At 42.4% G+C, this 16,850-nt stretch overlaps 1 protein-coding gene across 1 annotated transcript; it reads left to right on the top strand.

Annotated features, from left to right (window-relative positions):
• Positions 1-749: 749 nt before the first annotated feature.
• Positions 750-9,493, top strand: LOC140507353 (leukocyte immunoglobulin-like receptor subfamily A member 3). Its single transcript, XM_072615464.1, has 12 exons — positions 750-893; positions 1,152-1,187; positions 1,393-1,722; positions 3,323-3,481; positions 3,925-4,231; positions 5,006-5,304; positions 5,732-6,001; positions 6,413-6,511; positions 6,615-6,642; positions 6,804-6,880; positions 7,006-7,043; positions 7,423-9,493. The coding sequence occupies exons 1-12, from the start codon at positions 860-862 to the stop codon at positions 7,444-7,446; spliced, it is 1,701 nt and encodes a 566-aa protein (XP_072471565.1). The 5' UTR covers positions 750-859; the 3' UTR covers positions 7,447-9,493.
• The last annotated feature ends 7,357 nt before the right edge of the window (positions 9,494-16,850 follow it).

Below are 16,850 nucleotides of genomic sequence, written 5' to 3'. Positions count from 1 at the left end.
TCTGTTTGTATATTTTAGTCTTTCTTGTCACCAAAGTAAGATTCTATAGTCTGACTCTTTTTTTTTTTTTTTTTTTGGTTTTTGCTCATTTTTCCAGCCATTTACTTGAGTTTTGATCTCTTTCTTAAGGTAGTTCTCTGCTTCGAGTGGGGGCTAGGGTGTACTGTCAGTGGCTCAATTCCCCTAAATATGTATGCCTAGACCTCCAGAAATATTGATTGTAGCTTTCCTTGACAATGCTGCCCCTGCTCCTCCACACCTGCTGCTGTCCTGGGTCTGGGCCCTGACCACTCTACTCTCTCACATAGATTGCATAGATATTTTCTCCCGATCTTTCAATTTCTCCTCAGTGTTTTGGGGTCACAAAGTCTGAAAACTCTCACAGGTGGCAGTGATTCAATTCCCCCCCGAGATCTGCTTAGGTCCTGTCTGTGTCATGTGTGCAGGTGGTGTTGGATTGGGCTCTGCTCCCAGTGGGGTACAATGGATCCTTCTTGTCTACCTTCCAGGCCATCTTGGGCTAGAGATTTGCTTCACTCAGTCATTCTGTGAATTCTGAGTCTCCAGAATTTCTTTAGAGACATTTTTTTACAGGTATTGGATTGAACTTCAGGGGACAGCTCTAGAAAGTGACTGCTTATACTCTGCCATCCTGGCTCCACCCCTCTCCTCAGATCTAAGTCTTGAAGCACCATGATCCCTCATTCATAAGCATAGTAACAGAAATTGTGGGACCTGAGATTAGGGGTTTAAGGCAGCAGAACTGGCCACCACATCCTCGGCCAGACTCAAGTCCATCTACCTTTTCCCCTCTGCACCGTTGAGGCTAGGCAGCCCAGGACAGAGCTGAAGACCCAGCATGGGACCCACAGTCACTTCCCTGGTCTACATTGGTGAGTATCCAGGGTCTGGCATGGGGAGGGAGCAATGTTGTGACAAGGACTTGGTTCCTGACACAGAAGGACAGGGAGGAGCCTAAAGAGGAGACAGAACCATTTGGAACAGAGCAGAAGCCCAGAATCTGCTCAAAAGATTCTTTTTTTCATATTCTGACCAAAACAGAATTAGAGTTTCATGGACTTTGGTGAGAGCTGGGAATGGGTCAGTGTGGGCTGTAGGACAGGCATCTCTAAAGTGAGCTTCTCTTACAGGACTGTGTCTGGACTGGGCAGTGAGGGCACAGATGGGTAAGCTGTCCCCAGCACTCTTGCCTGCCTCTTTTTCTTTGTCCTAATTCATTCCCAATAGCCATTCTCCTTGTAATCAGTGAGGGAAACAAGACATTTGGATGAATGGATGGAATGAGTTGGGGTGGGGATTCAAGATTCAGAGCTGAAAAAAAAAGTGAAATGAGAGGAATCCTTGGAACCCAGGACTCTTTTTCCTTCTCAGGCCCCCCTCCTAGGCCTACTCTCTGGGCCATCTCCAGTTCTGTGGTCTCCAAGGGAGCAGACGTGACCCTACGGTGCCAGGGTCACCTGGGGAGTGACCGATTCCAGCTCTGGAAGGATGGAGAGCCCAGGGAGGAGCAAAATGCCTCCTGGCAACAGGCCGATTTTTTGCTCAGGAATGTGGATGACTGGAAGGATGCAAGAAGCTACAGCTGCCACTCTGGGCAGGGACCCTTGTTGTCAGAGTTCAGTGATGCCCTGGACTTGGTCGTGACAGGTGAGGGGTTGAAGGTCTACAACCATCCCTGGTGGAAGGAGACCAGTCCTGAAAAATGAGTTCAGACCCCTCTCTTGGGAGTCACCCACATGAGGGACAAACCCTCAGGCTTGACTATCTACTTTCCCTTACCAACCCCACCTCCCCATTTTCAAGGAACTCCTGGTTCACCAGCTCAAATTTTAGGAGGAAAGATAGGGTTGTAAAATCTTTTCCCTAAGTAAGCCTGTGAGGAGGCCACATGTACCACAATTTTCTTTTTAAAAATGGGAAAACTGAGGCTTGGAGAGGAGGTAAAGTGACTTGAAGTCATTTAGTCCATTACTGTCATGGACTAGATTAGAACCCATAACACTCACCACCAAATCCATAGATTTTTCTAGAACTGATGACCCAGCGAAGAAATCTGGGCTGCTCCTCTCTCTGAAGACACACAGAATTTGGGAGAAGAGGTGAACCCTTCTGATGCTCCCTTTGCTCAACAAACTACTCAGATTGATTTTCCTGTCCTTGAAGAAGCAGATGGCAACACGTCCAGTTGTTTCTGTCATTGGCATATGATTCAATCACCTCTCCGCACCCCAACACTCTGCCTTTGCTCACAAAGTTTCTCCTGCCTACGATCCATCATATCCTCCACATTCTTAAAGTCTAGGTCAGATCCTGGCTGCTCCAGAATTCTATCTCTGATTGTATCAAGTGTCAAAATCTGGGCTCTTGGTCTTCCTAGGATGGTACCTGTACCTCTCTTGTGCTCCTGCTCTAGTACTGCTGCCCTTTCCACCACCCAGGTTGCTGTCCATCTGACCACATATAAAAGGCTGTCTGCCGCAGGGAGAAGGAGCCTGAAATTCAGAGCTTGTGGTATAAAAACAGATGCCTACTCCACCATGTCCTTCCTGGGTGACTGTGGGCAAGTCCTTGACCTCAGTTCCCTCTTCCATGACATGAAACTCATGAACTGGATTACCTAGTAAGGTCATTTGAGTTCAACTCTTGTGATTCCTGAGACTATTAGGTCCCTGGGGCAGCAGAGGTGGAGTCTTCCCTAAACCATCAATGAGCAGGAGGCACCTGCTGTATAGGTAAAGACTGAGGGCAGCAGAACTAGACTGAAGCAAGTTACTAACAAAGCTACCCAGAGGGAGCTCCCTCACTTTTCTGCTAGCCCAGCTTTGGCTTCACCTAGGGGTGGACATAGGTGACAGGACAGAGATCTGGCACCATATGGGTAGGGCCCTGGAGCAAATCAGCATATCACTCTAACCTCCCCACACATGGGGTTATTGGGAGGACAGAACTTTGCAAATCTCAGAGCTTAACAGAAAGATCAGAATTTGCCAGGGCTGGTGCCTCAGGATCATGTTTCAGTGCAGTAGTCCCAGGTCGGAGGACTGAGCTGGGACCCTTGGAGAAGGTGAGAAGAGAGACAAATGGGGGGAGGAAACCTAGTCTGCCCATGTCCTTTCTTCTCCCATCTCTCTGTATATTCACAGGTTTTCTGGGCCCAGAAATCTTTCTGAGGGAGACCCAGGAGCCCAGTTACCCAGTCATGAGCAGACCTACCTCCCTCTTCTTGGTTCTGTTTCAGCAAATGATTTGAGGAGACTTGCAGGGAGAGAGCAGGTCCCTAACTTTCTTTCTCCTTTCATAGGAGCCTTCCCCAAACCCTACATTTCAGTCTTGCATGGCTCTCCATTACACACAGGAGCAACAGCAACCATCAGCTGTGACATGTTACCACAGACATCCTTTCAGAACTACAGTTTTGCCCTGCTGGAGGCAAAGAGCCTGGAGCCCTTGCAGCAACAGAGTGCTGCCTAGAACAAGGTTGGTTTTTCACTTCCATCTGTGAGACCTGAGGACACTGGGAACTACAGCTGTATTTACTACAGGAAGAAAGCCCCCTACAGGGGGTCCCATCCCAGCAATACCCTGGAGCTGACTGTGCTAGGTAACTAGAAATGGGAACCCACAACTCTTGATTCCATCCCTTACACATGGGCCCATAGAGTGATGGGGAATATATAAAATTCTAGAAATTTTGAAGGCGTGGTTTGGGGGGAGGCTGGAGGAGACCCTGGGACCCTCTCCTGTTCTGCATGAACTCAGCCTTGAGCCCCAGGAGAGGAGGGCAAGCCCTGACAGAAAATGAGAATAGAGGCAGGATTGCTGTTGCCCCTCTCATTAAGCAATTAGAGGAGGAGTCCCAGAATTGACATCTCCCTTTGACCTTTGTTTCCCCTTTCCTCACAGGACAACTCCCTAAGCCCACTCTGTGGGCCCAACCTGGCATTGTGGTGTCCCCAGGAGCCAACATCTCTCTCTGGTGCTCAAGGCCCAAGCTGTCTTCCCTTGGAGAGGTGAATTTCACTCTGTGGAAGCTTGGAACCCATGAGCACTTACAACAGCAAATCTCAGGAGGTCTCTGGACTAATTTCATCCTTCCATGTGTGAGACCCAAGGATGCTGGAAGCTACAGCTGTACTTACAGGGAAAATATAGCATCTGCTAGAGCATCAATACACAGTGATTACCTGGAGTTGGTGGTTACAGGTGAGGGGTGAGTGTGGGCCCCAGAATAACTAAGAATGATCACTCTGTTTTTGTCAAGATGTGCATGAAGGCCTGGTGTCTACCCAGTCAGCTCTGCTTTGAGGTCTGGCAGGAGTCTGGGGACTTGGAAGACATGAGGTATTTCTATTGACATCTAGAATCTAGGGGAGAAAGGTAATGGTGGGGACTCAGTGGTGGGAGTTAGAAGAGTCACAGAGACACAGAGCTGAAATGGACCTTGGAGATTCTTGAGACCAAACTCTCACATTTTTGTTTCGGTGTGGATTTTCCCGACTCCCTGTAGCACCATTGGGATTTTCTTGGCAGAGACACTCGAGGAATGGTTTGTCATTTTCTTTTCTAGCTCATTTTAAAGAAGTCAAACCCTCCCATTAGGAAAGAACAAAGTGAGACCCACAACAAATGAGTGACTGAGCCTTCTCTCTCTTGGACCATGATTCTAGACCTGCTTTTAGGTTGAGCCCCAGGCCTGTCTGGGATAGCCGAGATAGGGGTATGATCTTCTCTTCCAAGAATCATCAGATGCAGGAGACCTTAATTTGGATGAGCTCTTCAAATGTGAAATTCTCCTTAGATTCCTGAGTTGCTGCTGTAGGAAAGGGTTGAGAGATCTTGTGGTTTATCCTCCTCATTTGCAGAGGAGATAAGTGAGGTTTAGACAGTTCTAGTGAATGGACCATGATCACAAACGGACTCCGAGGCAGAGCAGGGACTTGACTCCACTATCCTGACTCCCAGCCTCCTATTCTTCCTCTCACAGGATCTCTCCCAAGCCTTCTCTCTCAGCCCTCCCAGCCCTTGTGGTGGAGCCTGGGATTCATGTGACTCTCCAGTGTCGACAGCCCCCTCAGAAATTCCTCAGTGGCCTGACATTCACTCTGCTGAAGATGGGAACCTCTCAGCCCTTGCAGAGGCAGAGCCCAACTGGGACCTCGGCTGACTTTCTTCTCCTTTCTGTGAGGGAGCAGGATTCTGGCAACTACAGCTGTTTCTATCATAGGAAGATGGCTCCATATGTGGTGTCTAAGCCCAGTGAGGTCCTCGAGATCTGGGTGACAGGTGAGGGTGTGTCCAGTGCCTTAAGGTATGAAGTAGAACATTGAGAGTCAGTATTAATAGACAGCCTAGGACGGACATATAGTTTGGGTCTCTTTTTAGTACCATGCCATATAGCCTGTGGAGTCCACCCCTATGTATTTAGAAGGCACAGGTGGAAGCATAGACCAGCTCAAGAGCTACTCCAAACTCAAGGTATAAGGAGTAAGAGAGGAACAGCCTCCTTGTGTTAGTAAACTCAGAAAATATTCGAATTTTGGTGGCAAAAATCTCTCTCAAGGGAAGGAGACTTTGCCAAAAGAATAAGCAAACAGTCAATAAAAGCTGTAGCTGAAGACCAGAGGATCTTCAGGGCCTTTCTATCTCTGCCTCTCCCACCCCACTGAAGGGTGGATCCTTGATGGTCTCTGGCCTCTGCTTGGTTTTCCAGATGCACTCCTCAAGCCTTCCCTCTCAGTCTGGCCAGGACAGGAGGTTGCTTCAGGGTCCAATGTGATGCTCCTATGTCAGGGGCCTCGATGGAGTTCTAGGTTTATTCTCTACAAGGAGGGAATCATGAATACCATTCAAGATGAGGCCCAGTTCCTTTTGACACATGTGACCCCCAAGGACTCTGGCAATTACAGCTGCAGCTATCAGCCTGGCACCAGTGGAAACCTCAGGACACAACAAAGTGACCCTCTGGAAATTAGAGTGACAGGTGAGAGGAAGAAACCCACAATAATTACTGGAGGTGCTGATAATCACTCTGTCCCTGAGCCCCTACAAGGAGATGAAACCAAGACCTTGGCTCTTGGCAAGAGACACAGGATGAGACAATGGAGACTTTGACACTCTTCTCAATTCCAGCCCATAGGGACCAAGGCTGTGAGCTGAGATATAACTTTCTTCCTATCCTTCCCTATACCTCACCTATCTCCATCCTGGTGGGAGGATTTCTCATCCTAATTCTAAAGGATGAGTCTTCTCTGAGCAGGATTTGTGCCAAACTAGGGGACACTGTGAGTGATGGGTGGAGGGAAAATTCAGGGATAATTACAGGTAAAAGATGGAAGTCCTCTCAAGAGAATGAATGATGAGGAGTCTTCTCTCTCCCCAACTCCTGTTTCAGTGCCCAGTAACATTCTCCTCATAGCCCTCAGCTGTGTCTCCTTCCTCCTTATCTGCCTTCTCCTGCTGGCATTTCTCGGCCTTCAATTCACCCCTATAGGTGAGTGAGGATGAAGAGGGGAGAGGGTGGAGCCTCTTTTACTGCATTGTCCCCTTCTGACACTTCCCTGATGCTATATTCTTTCCCATGTTTCCCTCATCAGGGTCCTTGCATAGAGAAAGCCTTAGGAGGTAAGACTCAGCTCCTACAGTAATAATCAGTTATTTCTTCCATCTGATGTAACTCTGGCTTCTTTGCACTGAATAGAGCTCCTGTTGGGGATAAAATACTCAGGCAAGCTGCCAGACTGACGTATATCCTCTGGTGCTATTTCCTCCCCGTCTCCCTACAGAGTCTTCTGCTGCTCTTGTCTTCCTCAGGGTGCCTGTCTGCCCCATCACCTAGAGACCCCCACAGATGAGTCAGTATGTAAGTTATGTTATTGGGAAGGGACCAGGGAAAGGCATCATGCCCTTAGATATCTGAGATATTTAACAGGTTGGAGGTAATGGTCTTGGGAGCTGGGGAATGATAGAATCTTTCCTCTACCTCAGATACAGAAATGGCGAGAGGCACACCAAGGGAACCATCGGTGAGTTATTTCTGTCCTGTCCTCTACCTGGAGGAGGAACCACAAACTATGGGCATAGTGTTGGACCACTTCTAAGTGACTTATTTATTAATTCTTCTCCTCTCCCAAGGCAGGGGTTATCTGTTCTGGATCCCTGAACTTTTTTGAGGTCTTTTAAAAAAAAATTTCAAAAACTGTATTTTCAAATTATATTGAAATATTATTTCCTTTCCTTGATAATCTTATGGAGTTCATTTCATCTAACTGAAGACATGAAATTGAGAAGACATCCATGGGTTTCACCAGACAGGCTGCTGAAGCTTTCATGAGACATGAAAATATTAGGAACTCCTGTTCCAGTATCATTCACTGTTCCCTCACCCTTGTATTTCTCCTTCAGGTTCCCATGGCTGAAGACCCCTAAGGAGTGACCTATGCTCATCTGAACATAAGACCCTTGAATAAGAGGCAAGAAGACCCCAAGGAAAATTCCACAGAGCCCACAGTCTATGGCACTGTCTCCTTAGACTGAGAGTTTGGGTACTTCTCAAAAGGAAATTCTCTCCCTTCTCTTGACCCCATTGTATCAGTCCACTAGTACATTTCATCAGATTCCTAACACTGAAGAGCCATGATGCCTACTGGAGATATCCATTTTGGTCTAGAGTTGTACAGACCAGCTGCATCTGTCTATCAAGATGAGAGACATATAAGGTGTATATAGAGTAGAAAGGAAGGAGGTAATGAACTCAGAGAGGAAGTCACTAACATTTGTGGGAACTAGGAAAAAGGCTCCTGCACTGGAATTGGTGTTGAATTTTAAAGGAAACCAGACAAAATAAGAGGCAGGTTGGAGAAAGGATAACATTCCAGGAATGTGAGATAGCCACTACAAAAGTCTGGAGCTAAGAAACTCTTTGTGTAAAGACAAAAAATAATGAACCAATGTGGCTGGCTCATGGAGTGAGAGGAAAGAAATAAAGTGCAAGAAGCCTGGAAACATAGCAAGGCACTCAGGCTCAAACCCCCCACTTAAAATAGGAAGAGGGAGAAGGAGAGAGAGAGAGACAGAGAGAGAGAGAGAGACAGAGAGAGAGAGAGAGAGAGAGAGAGAGAGAGAGAGAGAGAGAGAGAGAGAGAGAGAGAGAGAGAGAGAGAGAGAGAGAGACTTGAAACAAAGAAGGGGAGTTAAGTAAAATGCTTCCACATAGTGGTCAGGATGAAAATATGTTTTTGTACTTTGGGTCCATTACCTCTCAGTCAAGCCATGAGCACTATGTTTCATCACAGGTTCTCTGAAGGCGTGGTTGGTTGCTACATTGTTCAGAAGTCTTACATCTTGTGATTTTTTTTTTCTTTTACAGTATTTTCTTTGCATAAATTGTCCTTCTGGTTACATTCCCTTTACTCTGCATCAGTTCTTATTACCCAAGATTCTCTGAAATCATCTCATTTTCAGTTTTTGTGGTGCAATATTATGTTTTCATTTCTTGCTGGTGCTGCCATCCCCTCATTCTCTAAAATATAATCTAGACTAGCCCCATAGGTTCTTGATCTTTTCTTTTCCTCCTTTCAATTCCTTCTTCAGTAGGAGTAAAATAGTCTTACTAATGAATATATTTTCTCCTTCCTATTATTTTTCCCATCCCACTCCAATCCCTGCTTATTTCTCTATTGTTTGTTCTGTTTTGGTGCAAAATTATTTATGTGCATGTATTTAATCCTTATTTGTACACTTTAGATGGAAGTGAGGTTCATTTGCTGTGTACTCCCCCACTTCTTTCTGTGTTTGAATACTCTTTCCTCATGCACTTCAAATATGAGAAATAACAATCCCTTCCTTCTTCATACCTGAACTAATATATTCCTTCTACCCTTCCCTTCCCTTATGCCTCTTAAAACCATTAAAATAATATACATCTAAATCCTGTGATTTCTTATTTATTTGAATTCATTAAGCTGCTGAAGTGGCACTTCCTTCTTTCCTTCCTGTTTTAATATAACAGACGGTAGACTAGCAACTTTGCCTCAGTTCCCCCTAAACCTCCTGCACAATGATCAAGAAAATGTGTCAAACCACAGCCTGAGAAAGAAAACCAAGAAAAATCACAAGGGGCCATTTTTTCCAGTATGATAATCATGAAATATTAGCACTCTATAATCATCATCAAGCCTCTTCCAATTACTCAAGTAATATTCAGGTTTCTCTTCACTCTTGAGTTGCAATTCAAATGATGTTATTGATTTTTTTTGAGTATGTGTGTGCTTGTGTGTATGTGTTTGCCCTATTCCATTAAAGTCCCACCAATACACACCCTTTCCTTTATAGGAATATACTCAGCTTTACAAAGTAATTCTGAGTTCTAAGGTTAGACATTTTTTGAGTAATTTATCTATAAATCTACTCTCGTTGAAGCTTCTAGGTCTTTTGTTACCCAAATTTTTATTCCTTGGCATTTCAAAATATTCTTTATTTTCTTTTTTATGTCATATTTATTTTATTTTTAATTTATAGAACGGAATGGGCATTTCTATAACAGTATAATAAAATACGATTGCACATAAAACTGCAAATGTATCATGTATAACTTATTTTTCCTTTTAAATATATAATAAAGTTATTATGTTAATTTTTTTCCTTTTATCTCCCCCCCACCCCAAAATGGTTACTATAAGACAGAAATATGCATATATGTATACACACACATAAAATCATTCTTTACGTACTCCTTTTATGAGTTCTTTCTCTGGATACAGATAGTGTCTTTCTTCATATGGAAATAATAATGGAAAGTTGCATTGTTTTTAAACAATATTGCTATTACTGTATGCAATTTTCCCTTGACTTTGCTCATTTCACTCTTCATTGTTTCATTCAAGTCTTCCAGGTTTTTCTAGAATCACTGAGTTCATCATTTCTTATAGCACTGTAGTATTCCATCACAATCATACACCACAACTGTTCATCCATTCCCATACACATTACATCTATCTATCTAAACACAGATATCTATATATGGTATGTATATATGGTATGTATGCATATATGTGCACGTGTGTGCAAGTATATATGTAAGTGTGCATATGTATACATATTTATATATACATATGTACATACATATACACATATGCAAACACATATCTACATGTGTGCATACATGTATATATGCATGTGTATTCTAAAGCATGTGTGCTTGTGTGTATACGCATGCACATACATATCTATATCTATGTATACAGACATATAGATGCAATTTCATGTTGGTCGGTATTGTTTTGGGATTGTTTATCTTTCTCAGATGAGTTCTCTAGCTAAGGCTCTGGGGCTTGCTGTGATTGTGCAGTGGGATAGTCAGACCTGCTTGGTCTTGCCCAGGGTACCCTGAGTCTCTTCACTGATTTTTACTTCTTTGGGAAAAGCTTCTTTGGATATTTGAGCTTCAGAGAATTGTATATGAGGATATTATAATATCTCCGTACTGAGTTCTAGGGGCATGTGATCACTTAGAAACATCAGCTGCTCTTAGTGCTCCCTATACAAAACTAAAGTCTGCATTTTCCTAGAGTTCCAAGGTCTCCACCATGAGGTATTTGGCGCTTTTGAGATTCCTGGGTGAAGTTTTCTATTTCTGCACCCTCTGGACACTGATACTTTTGGTCTGCAAATGTCTCTGGCTTGATTTATTTGCGCTACTATTCAGTCATGACATTGTTTAAGGACCTATATACCAAAGGACTGTCATAAGCACTGAGGATACAAATATGAAAGAGAACTACAGTCCACTCTAAGAATGTACAATGTAACCATGGAAGCAAACAAAAAAGGAAGCTGAAAGCAAGGGACAAGGTAAGGGCAATTAGCTGAGGAAGAAGGGACCTTGTGCAGCAGCACATTGGATTGTAGTCCAAGGAGTGGAAGCTAGTGGTAAATGAAGAAGTGGCACGTCTGGAAACTCTTTAAACAGAGATTTGAGGAGGAGTTTATTGCTCTGCCTTTCAGCCCTCTGATCAAAGGGGAAAAGAGCAGAATACTGGTGTGTAATTACCACCCAAACAGATGCAGTCTTGCAGGATGACCAGTTTCCTTATAAGTAGTTTTCCTGTGCATCTGATCCAAGGAGAGAAAGCTAGTACTGGGAGAATTCTGGATTGTTTGCCTGTATTAGTGTTGGTTTTATTGCCATCCATTTTTCCAGTTGCTGTAGAATCTGGTGGCCTTTTTTTTCATTCAGATGATAGGTAATATTTTGGATTTGATCAAATGCAAAGGTGAAGCATTCAGCCTTTACTAAGGTACAGACACATTATTGAATAGCTAATAAGTAACAGAAGGCCATGTGGTTCTGCAACTTGAATTGTTTAACTTCACTTTGTTCTGTTAGTAACAGTTTGACATTACTGACAAATTCATTCATGAGCATCAGTATGTCAAAATATGTCAATGTCATTAGCTGTCACCCTATTTAAAGAAAAAAAAATGGTGAGGGGGAAGGAGGCCAGTTGTCAAAGGAGAAGGGAGATCATTTCTTTCATGAGGTGAGGTTAGACAAAATATCCAGAGCTAAGAGATGGGGTTGCTTGTGGAGCATCCAGGAGACTGGTGTTACTGGATCAAAGAGTCCTCGTAAAACAGTGGAGGCAAGATGTCAAAAAGTCACGAACTGATATCAACTGTTCCAAATTGAACTCCAAACAACTATAAAATAATGCCTCAAACTGGAATGGACTTCTGAGGGAGCCAACATGATGGAATAAGTGGTAAATTGCCATAACTCTCCCATATCGACCTCCAAACAACCATAAAATATCAGCCCAAACCACATCCTAAATAAAAGAAGCAGCCAAAAAAATGGGGTGAAACAATCTATGAGTTTAAGAAACTGAATATTGGCAAGAATTATCTGTCTCAGGTAGAAGGGGAGCACAATTCAAGAAAGTAAATAACCCAGTAAGCTAATAGCAAGACCTACCTCAGCAAAATAATGGTAGATCCTGAGCCTCAGTGCCATGAATCAGGCAAATGCTAACCCTATTATCCCTCGTGTACTTCAGCATGGACAGGGTAATGAACAGACTCTAACTCTGAGACTCACCACATGATATTGGATAGCCCCAGGTAAAGAGGCAAAATGCATCTGCCCAGGGAAACACAGAAACACCCCCAACAGACTCAGTATACCCTGTACACCACCCCTAGGACCCCAGCCTAGCAATGAGTAAGCTTCCACACCTATATAGACTCCAGCAGCACCAATCACTGCCAACTGCACTCTCTTATTATGGGACCAGACACAAGGGTCTCCTGTGAACTTCAGGGCAACATCAATGCAGCACCAGATAGACCCAGCACCTGAATTCCCTGGCACAAAAAGGCTGAGACAGTCCCTTCCACTATAGGAGGAAAACTCAAATTATAGGAAAGAAAAAAGGTCAAAAACAGTAGCAGAAAAAAACAACAAAAGGACTCAGACCACAGAAAGTTACAATAGTGACAGGAAAGATCAAAACAGAAACTCAGAAGAGGACATGTCAAAACAACAAAGGGAAAAGGTCAAAGAAAAATGAGAAATGGTCTGAAGCCAAGAAAGAACTCACGGAAGAAAGGAATTTAAATAATATAAGTGAAGAAAAAAAATTGGTGAAAAAAAATGACAATTATGCAATAGAATTGTGAAAAGAGTCAACAGCTTGGAAAACGAAAATAATTGTTTAAAAAAGTAGAATTGGCCAAATGGAAAGGGGAATACAACAATCCACTGAAGAAAATAACTCCTCAAAGACCAGATTTGGCCAAATAGAAAAGAAAGTACAAAAGCTAATTGCAGAATACAAATTCTTAAATGTTAGAAATGGGCAAGTGGAACCTAATGGTTATATGAGATATCAAAATTCAAGCAAACAAATTAAAAAGGACAAAAAAAAAAACAAGGAAGAAAATGTAAAATACTTCACTGTAAAAACCACTAATTTAGAAAATACACAAGATTCATAAGACTACCTGAAAGTCATAATCAAAAGGGGGACCTGGACAGCATCTTTCAAAAAATTATCATGGAAAACTGCTCTGGAGTGGTGGAACCAAGATGGCGGAGTATAAGGATGGATCTGTAGAAGCTCTCCCCCACAGCCCATAAAATACCTGCAAAAAATGACTCTAAACAAATTCTAGAGCAATAGAAGCCACGAAACAACAGAGTTGAAAGAGATATCCAGCCCAAGGCAGCATTGAAAGCCAACAGATAAGATCTATCAGACCAGTCGCAGAGGAGAGCGCAGTCCAGCCTTAGCTGTACAGCAGGGCAGGGACAGGATCAGAACAGGTTTCAGGGCACCACCAGCTGTAGTTTCCAGATTTCTCAAACCTCAAATGCTAAAGACAGTTTCAAAAGTCAGTGAGGAATCTCTTTCCCCTGGGTGAGATAGACGCAGGGTCCTCCCTTAAGCCCAGTTCCAGGAGGCTGCAGCAGGAGCATCCATTTTTGGAACCCAAGTTTTAAGAACATTGGGGAATTGAGTAGCTGATCTGAATCTCAGCACTGACTGGTTGTCCTTTGGTGAGGAGTAGCACTGGTGTGGTGGAGCTGGTGGAGGATCTGGAAAAGGAATTCTACACACAGATCTTGGGCAGAAAAACTTAGGGTTGCTTCCAGAACAGAAAGCAGGCCAAGAGCGGAGTAAATTCCTCTCCCTTGATTGTGTCACCTTGGAGGATCTGAGAACTTACAAGTCCCAAGAGTATACCCTCCTCTTGACAAAGAACTCAAAAGTTAAGTAACTGGCTGGGAAAATGCCCAAAAAAGGGGAAAAATAACACTATAGAAGGTTACTTTCTTGGTGAACAGGTACTTTCTTCCATTCTTTCAAATAAGGAAGAAAAATTCATACCATCAGAGAAAGATATCAAAGTCAAGGCTTCTGTATCCAAAAACCTACAAAATGAATATGCAATGGTCTCAGGCCACTGAAGAGTTCGAAAAAAGATTTTGAAAATCAAATAAGAGAGGTGGATGAAAAATTGGGAAGAGAAATGAGAATGACGCAGGAAAATCATGAAAAGCAAGTCAACAACCTGCTAAAGGAGAGGCAAAAAATGCTGAAGAAAATTGTACCTTTAAAAATAGACTACCTCAAAAGGCAAAAGAAGCCCAAAAAGCCAATGAGGAGAAAAACGATTTAAAAAGCAGAATTAGCCAAATGGAAAAGGAGATTCAAAAGCTCATTGAAGAAAATAGTTCTTTAAAAATTAGAATGGTGCAGATGAAAGGTAATGGCTTTATGAGAACAAAGAAATTACAAAAAAAACCAAAAGAATGAAAAAATAGAAGACATTTTGAAATATCTCACTGGAAAACAACTGACCTAGAAAACAGATTCAGGAGAGATAATTTAAAAATTATGGGGCTACATACAAGCCATGATTAAAAAATGAGCCTAGCCATCATCTTTCATGAACTTATTAAGGGAAACTGCCCTGATATTCTAGAACCGGAGGGTGAAGTAGAAATGGAAAGAATCCACTGCTCACCTCCTGACAGAGATCCAAAAAGAAAAACTCCTAGAAATATTGTAGCCAAATTCCAGAGTTCCCAGGTAAAGGAGAAAATATTGCAGACAGTCAGAAAGAAACAATTCGAGTACTGTAGAAATACAATCAACATAACACAAGATCTAGCAGCCTCTACATTAAAGGATCGAAGACCTTGGAATATGATATTTCAGAAGTCAAAGGAACTAGGATTAAAACCAAGAATCACCTACCCGGAAAAACTGAGTGTAATACTTCCGGGGAAAAGTGGTCATTAAATGAAATAAAAGACTTTCAAGCATTCTTAATGAGAGGACCAGAGCTGAATACAAAAGGTAAACGGAAAAGAGCAATCATAAAGGACATACTAAAGTTGAACTGTTTACATTGCTATATGAAAAGATAATATTTTAACCCGTGAAAATTTTCTCAGTATTTGTGTGGTTGGAAGGATTATACACACACACACTCTGTACTCTATAGCTAGAGAGTACAGAGTGAGTGAAATAGTAAGGAATGATATCCACAAAATAAAATTATGGGGTAAGAGAGAAATATATTGGGAGGGGAAAGGGAGAAATGGAATGGGCAAATTGTCTCTCAGAAAAGAGATAAGAAAAAGCTTTTTCAATGGAGTGGAAAAGAGGGGAGGTGAGAGGAAAAAGTGAGGCTTACTCTCATCCCATTAGGCTTAAGGAGGGAATAACATGCACACTCAATTTGGTATGAAATTCTCTCTTACACTATGGGAAAGTAGGGGAGAAAGGGATTAGTAGGGTGGGGGGATGACCAAAGAGAGAGCAAATAGAAAGAGGGAGTAATTAGAAGTAAATACTTTAGGGGAGGGACAAGGTCTAAAGACAGAATAAAATAAATAGGGGGCAAGATAGGATGAAGGGAAATATAATTAGTCTTTCACAACATGACTATTACAGACATCTTTAGTAAAACTACACATATATAGGCTATATTGAATCGCTTGCGTTCTCAGTGAGGATGGGTGGGGATGGAGGAAAGGAGAGAATTTGGAACTCAAAGTTTTGGAAATGAATGTTGAGAATTGATTTTGCATGCAACTGGGAAATAAGCAATGCAGATAATTGGGTATAGAAATCTACCTTGCCCTACAAGAAAAGAGGGAAGATGGAGATAAGCAAAGGGAGAAGTGTGATTGAAGGGAAGGCCAATTAGGGGAAGAGGCAATTAGAATGCTAGGTGTTTTGGGGTGAGGAAGGAGAGAGATGGGGACAAAATTTGGAACTCAAAATCTTGTGGAAATGAATGTTGATAAATGAAAATTTTAAATAAACAACAAGAAAGCAAGGGGGGTTCATCAATCTGAGAATGGCTGAACAAATTATTGGATTAGAATTTCTATTATATTTTAATCATTTATTTTAAGTTTTCAACATTCATTTCCGCAAAATTTTGAGTTCCAAATTTTCTCCCCAAATATCACCTACCCCACCTCAAAATGTCTTGCATTCTGATTGTCCCTTCCACCAATGTACCTTCCCTTCTAACACCTCTCCCTTCCCTTACCCCCATATTCTCTCCTGTCCTATGGGACAAGATGAATTTCTCTACCTCTTTACATGTATCTCTTATTTCCCACTTGTGCAGAAAAACAATTCTAAACATTTGTTCCTAAAACTTTGAGTTCTAGCTTCTCTTCCTTCCTCCCTCTCTGCCCATCACCACTGAGAAGGCATGCAATTCAATATAGGCTACATATGTGATACGGCCCAGGCTGAACTGGGCTCCACTCCACATCTGGTGAGACATACGTTTCCCATCGACCTTCCAGGTCATCCTGGTCTGGAAATCTCCTCCACTTCATCGTTCTGTAGTTTCCGCTGCTCTTGAATTTGTTGAAAGTCTTTCTTTACAGGTATTTTATGAGCTGTGGGGGAAGAGCTAGAATATGTGTGTCTTTCTACTGTGCCATCTTGGCTCTGCCCTTGGAGTGGAATTTAATGGATTACAATTATGTTGTAATAAATGATGAAGAGGATTGTTTCGGAGAAAAAAAAGGGAAGACTAATATGAACTGATGCAGAAGGAATTGAGTAGAACAAATAGAATAATTTATAAAGTAACAACAACATGAAGAAAAACGTTTTTTAAAGACTTAAAAATTTTCATCATTATAGTAATGAATGAGGATTCCAGAGGACCAAAGCTAAGACATGCTACTCATGTCCTGAGAGAAGGGATGAATTCAGGGAACAGAAAGATACCTATGTTTTTCTGTGATCAATGTGAGATTTTGTTTTACTTGACTGCATATTTCTTACGAAATT

The sequence above is a fragment of the Notamacropus eugenii genome, chromosome 5, assembly GCF_028372415.1.
Source record: "Notamacropus eugenii isolate mMacEug1 chromosome 5, mMacEug1.pri_v2, whole genome shotgun sequence".
In the NCBI taxonomy this organism is placed as follows: domain Eukaryota; kingdom Metazoa; phylum Chordata; class Mammalia; order Diprotodontia; family Macropodidae; genus Notamacropus; species Notamacropus eugenii.
Note: the sequence above shows the minus strand (reverse complement) of the source record. Positions and strands in the feature narration are given on the sequence as shown.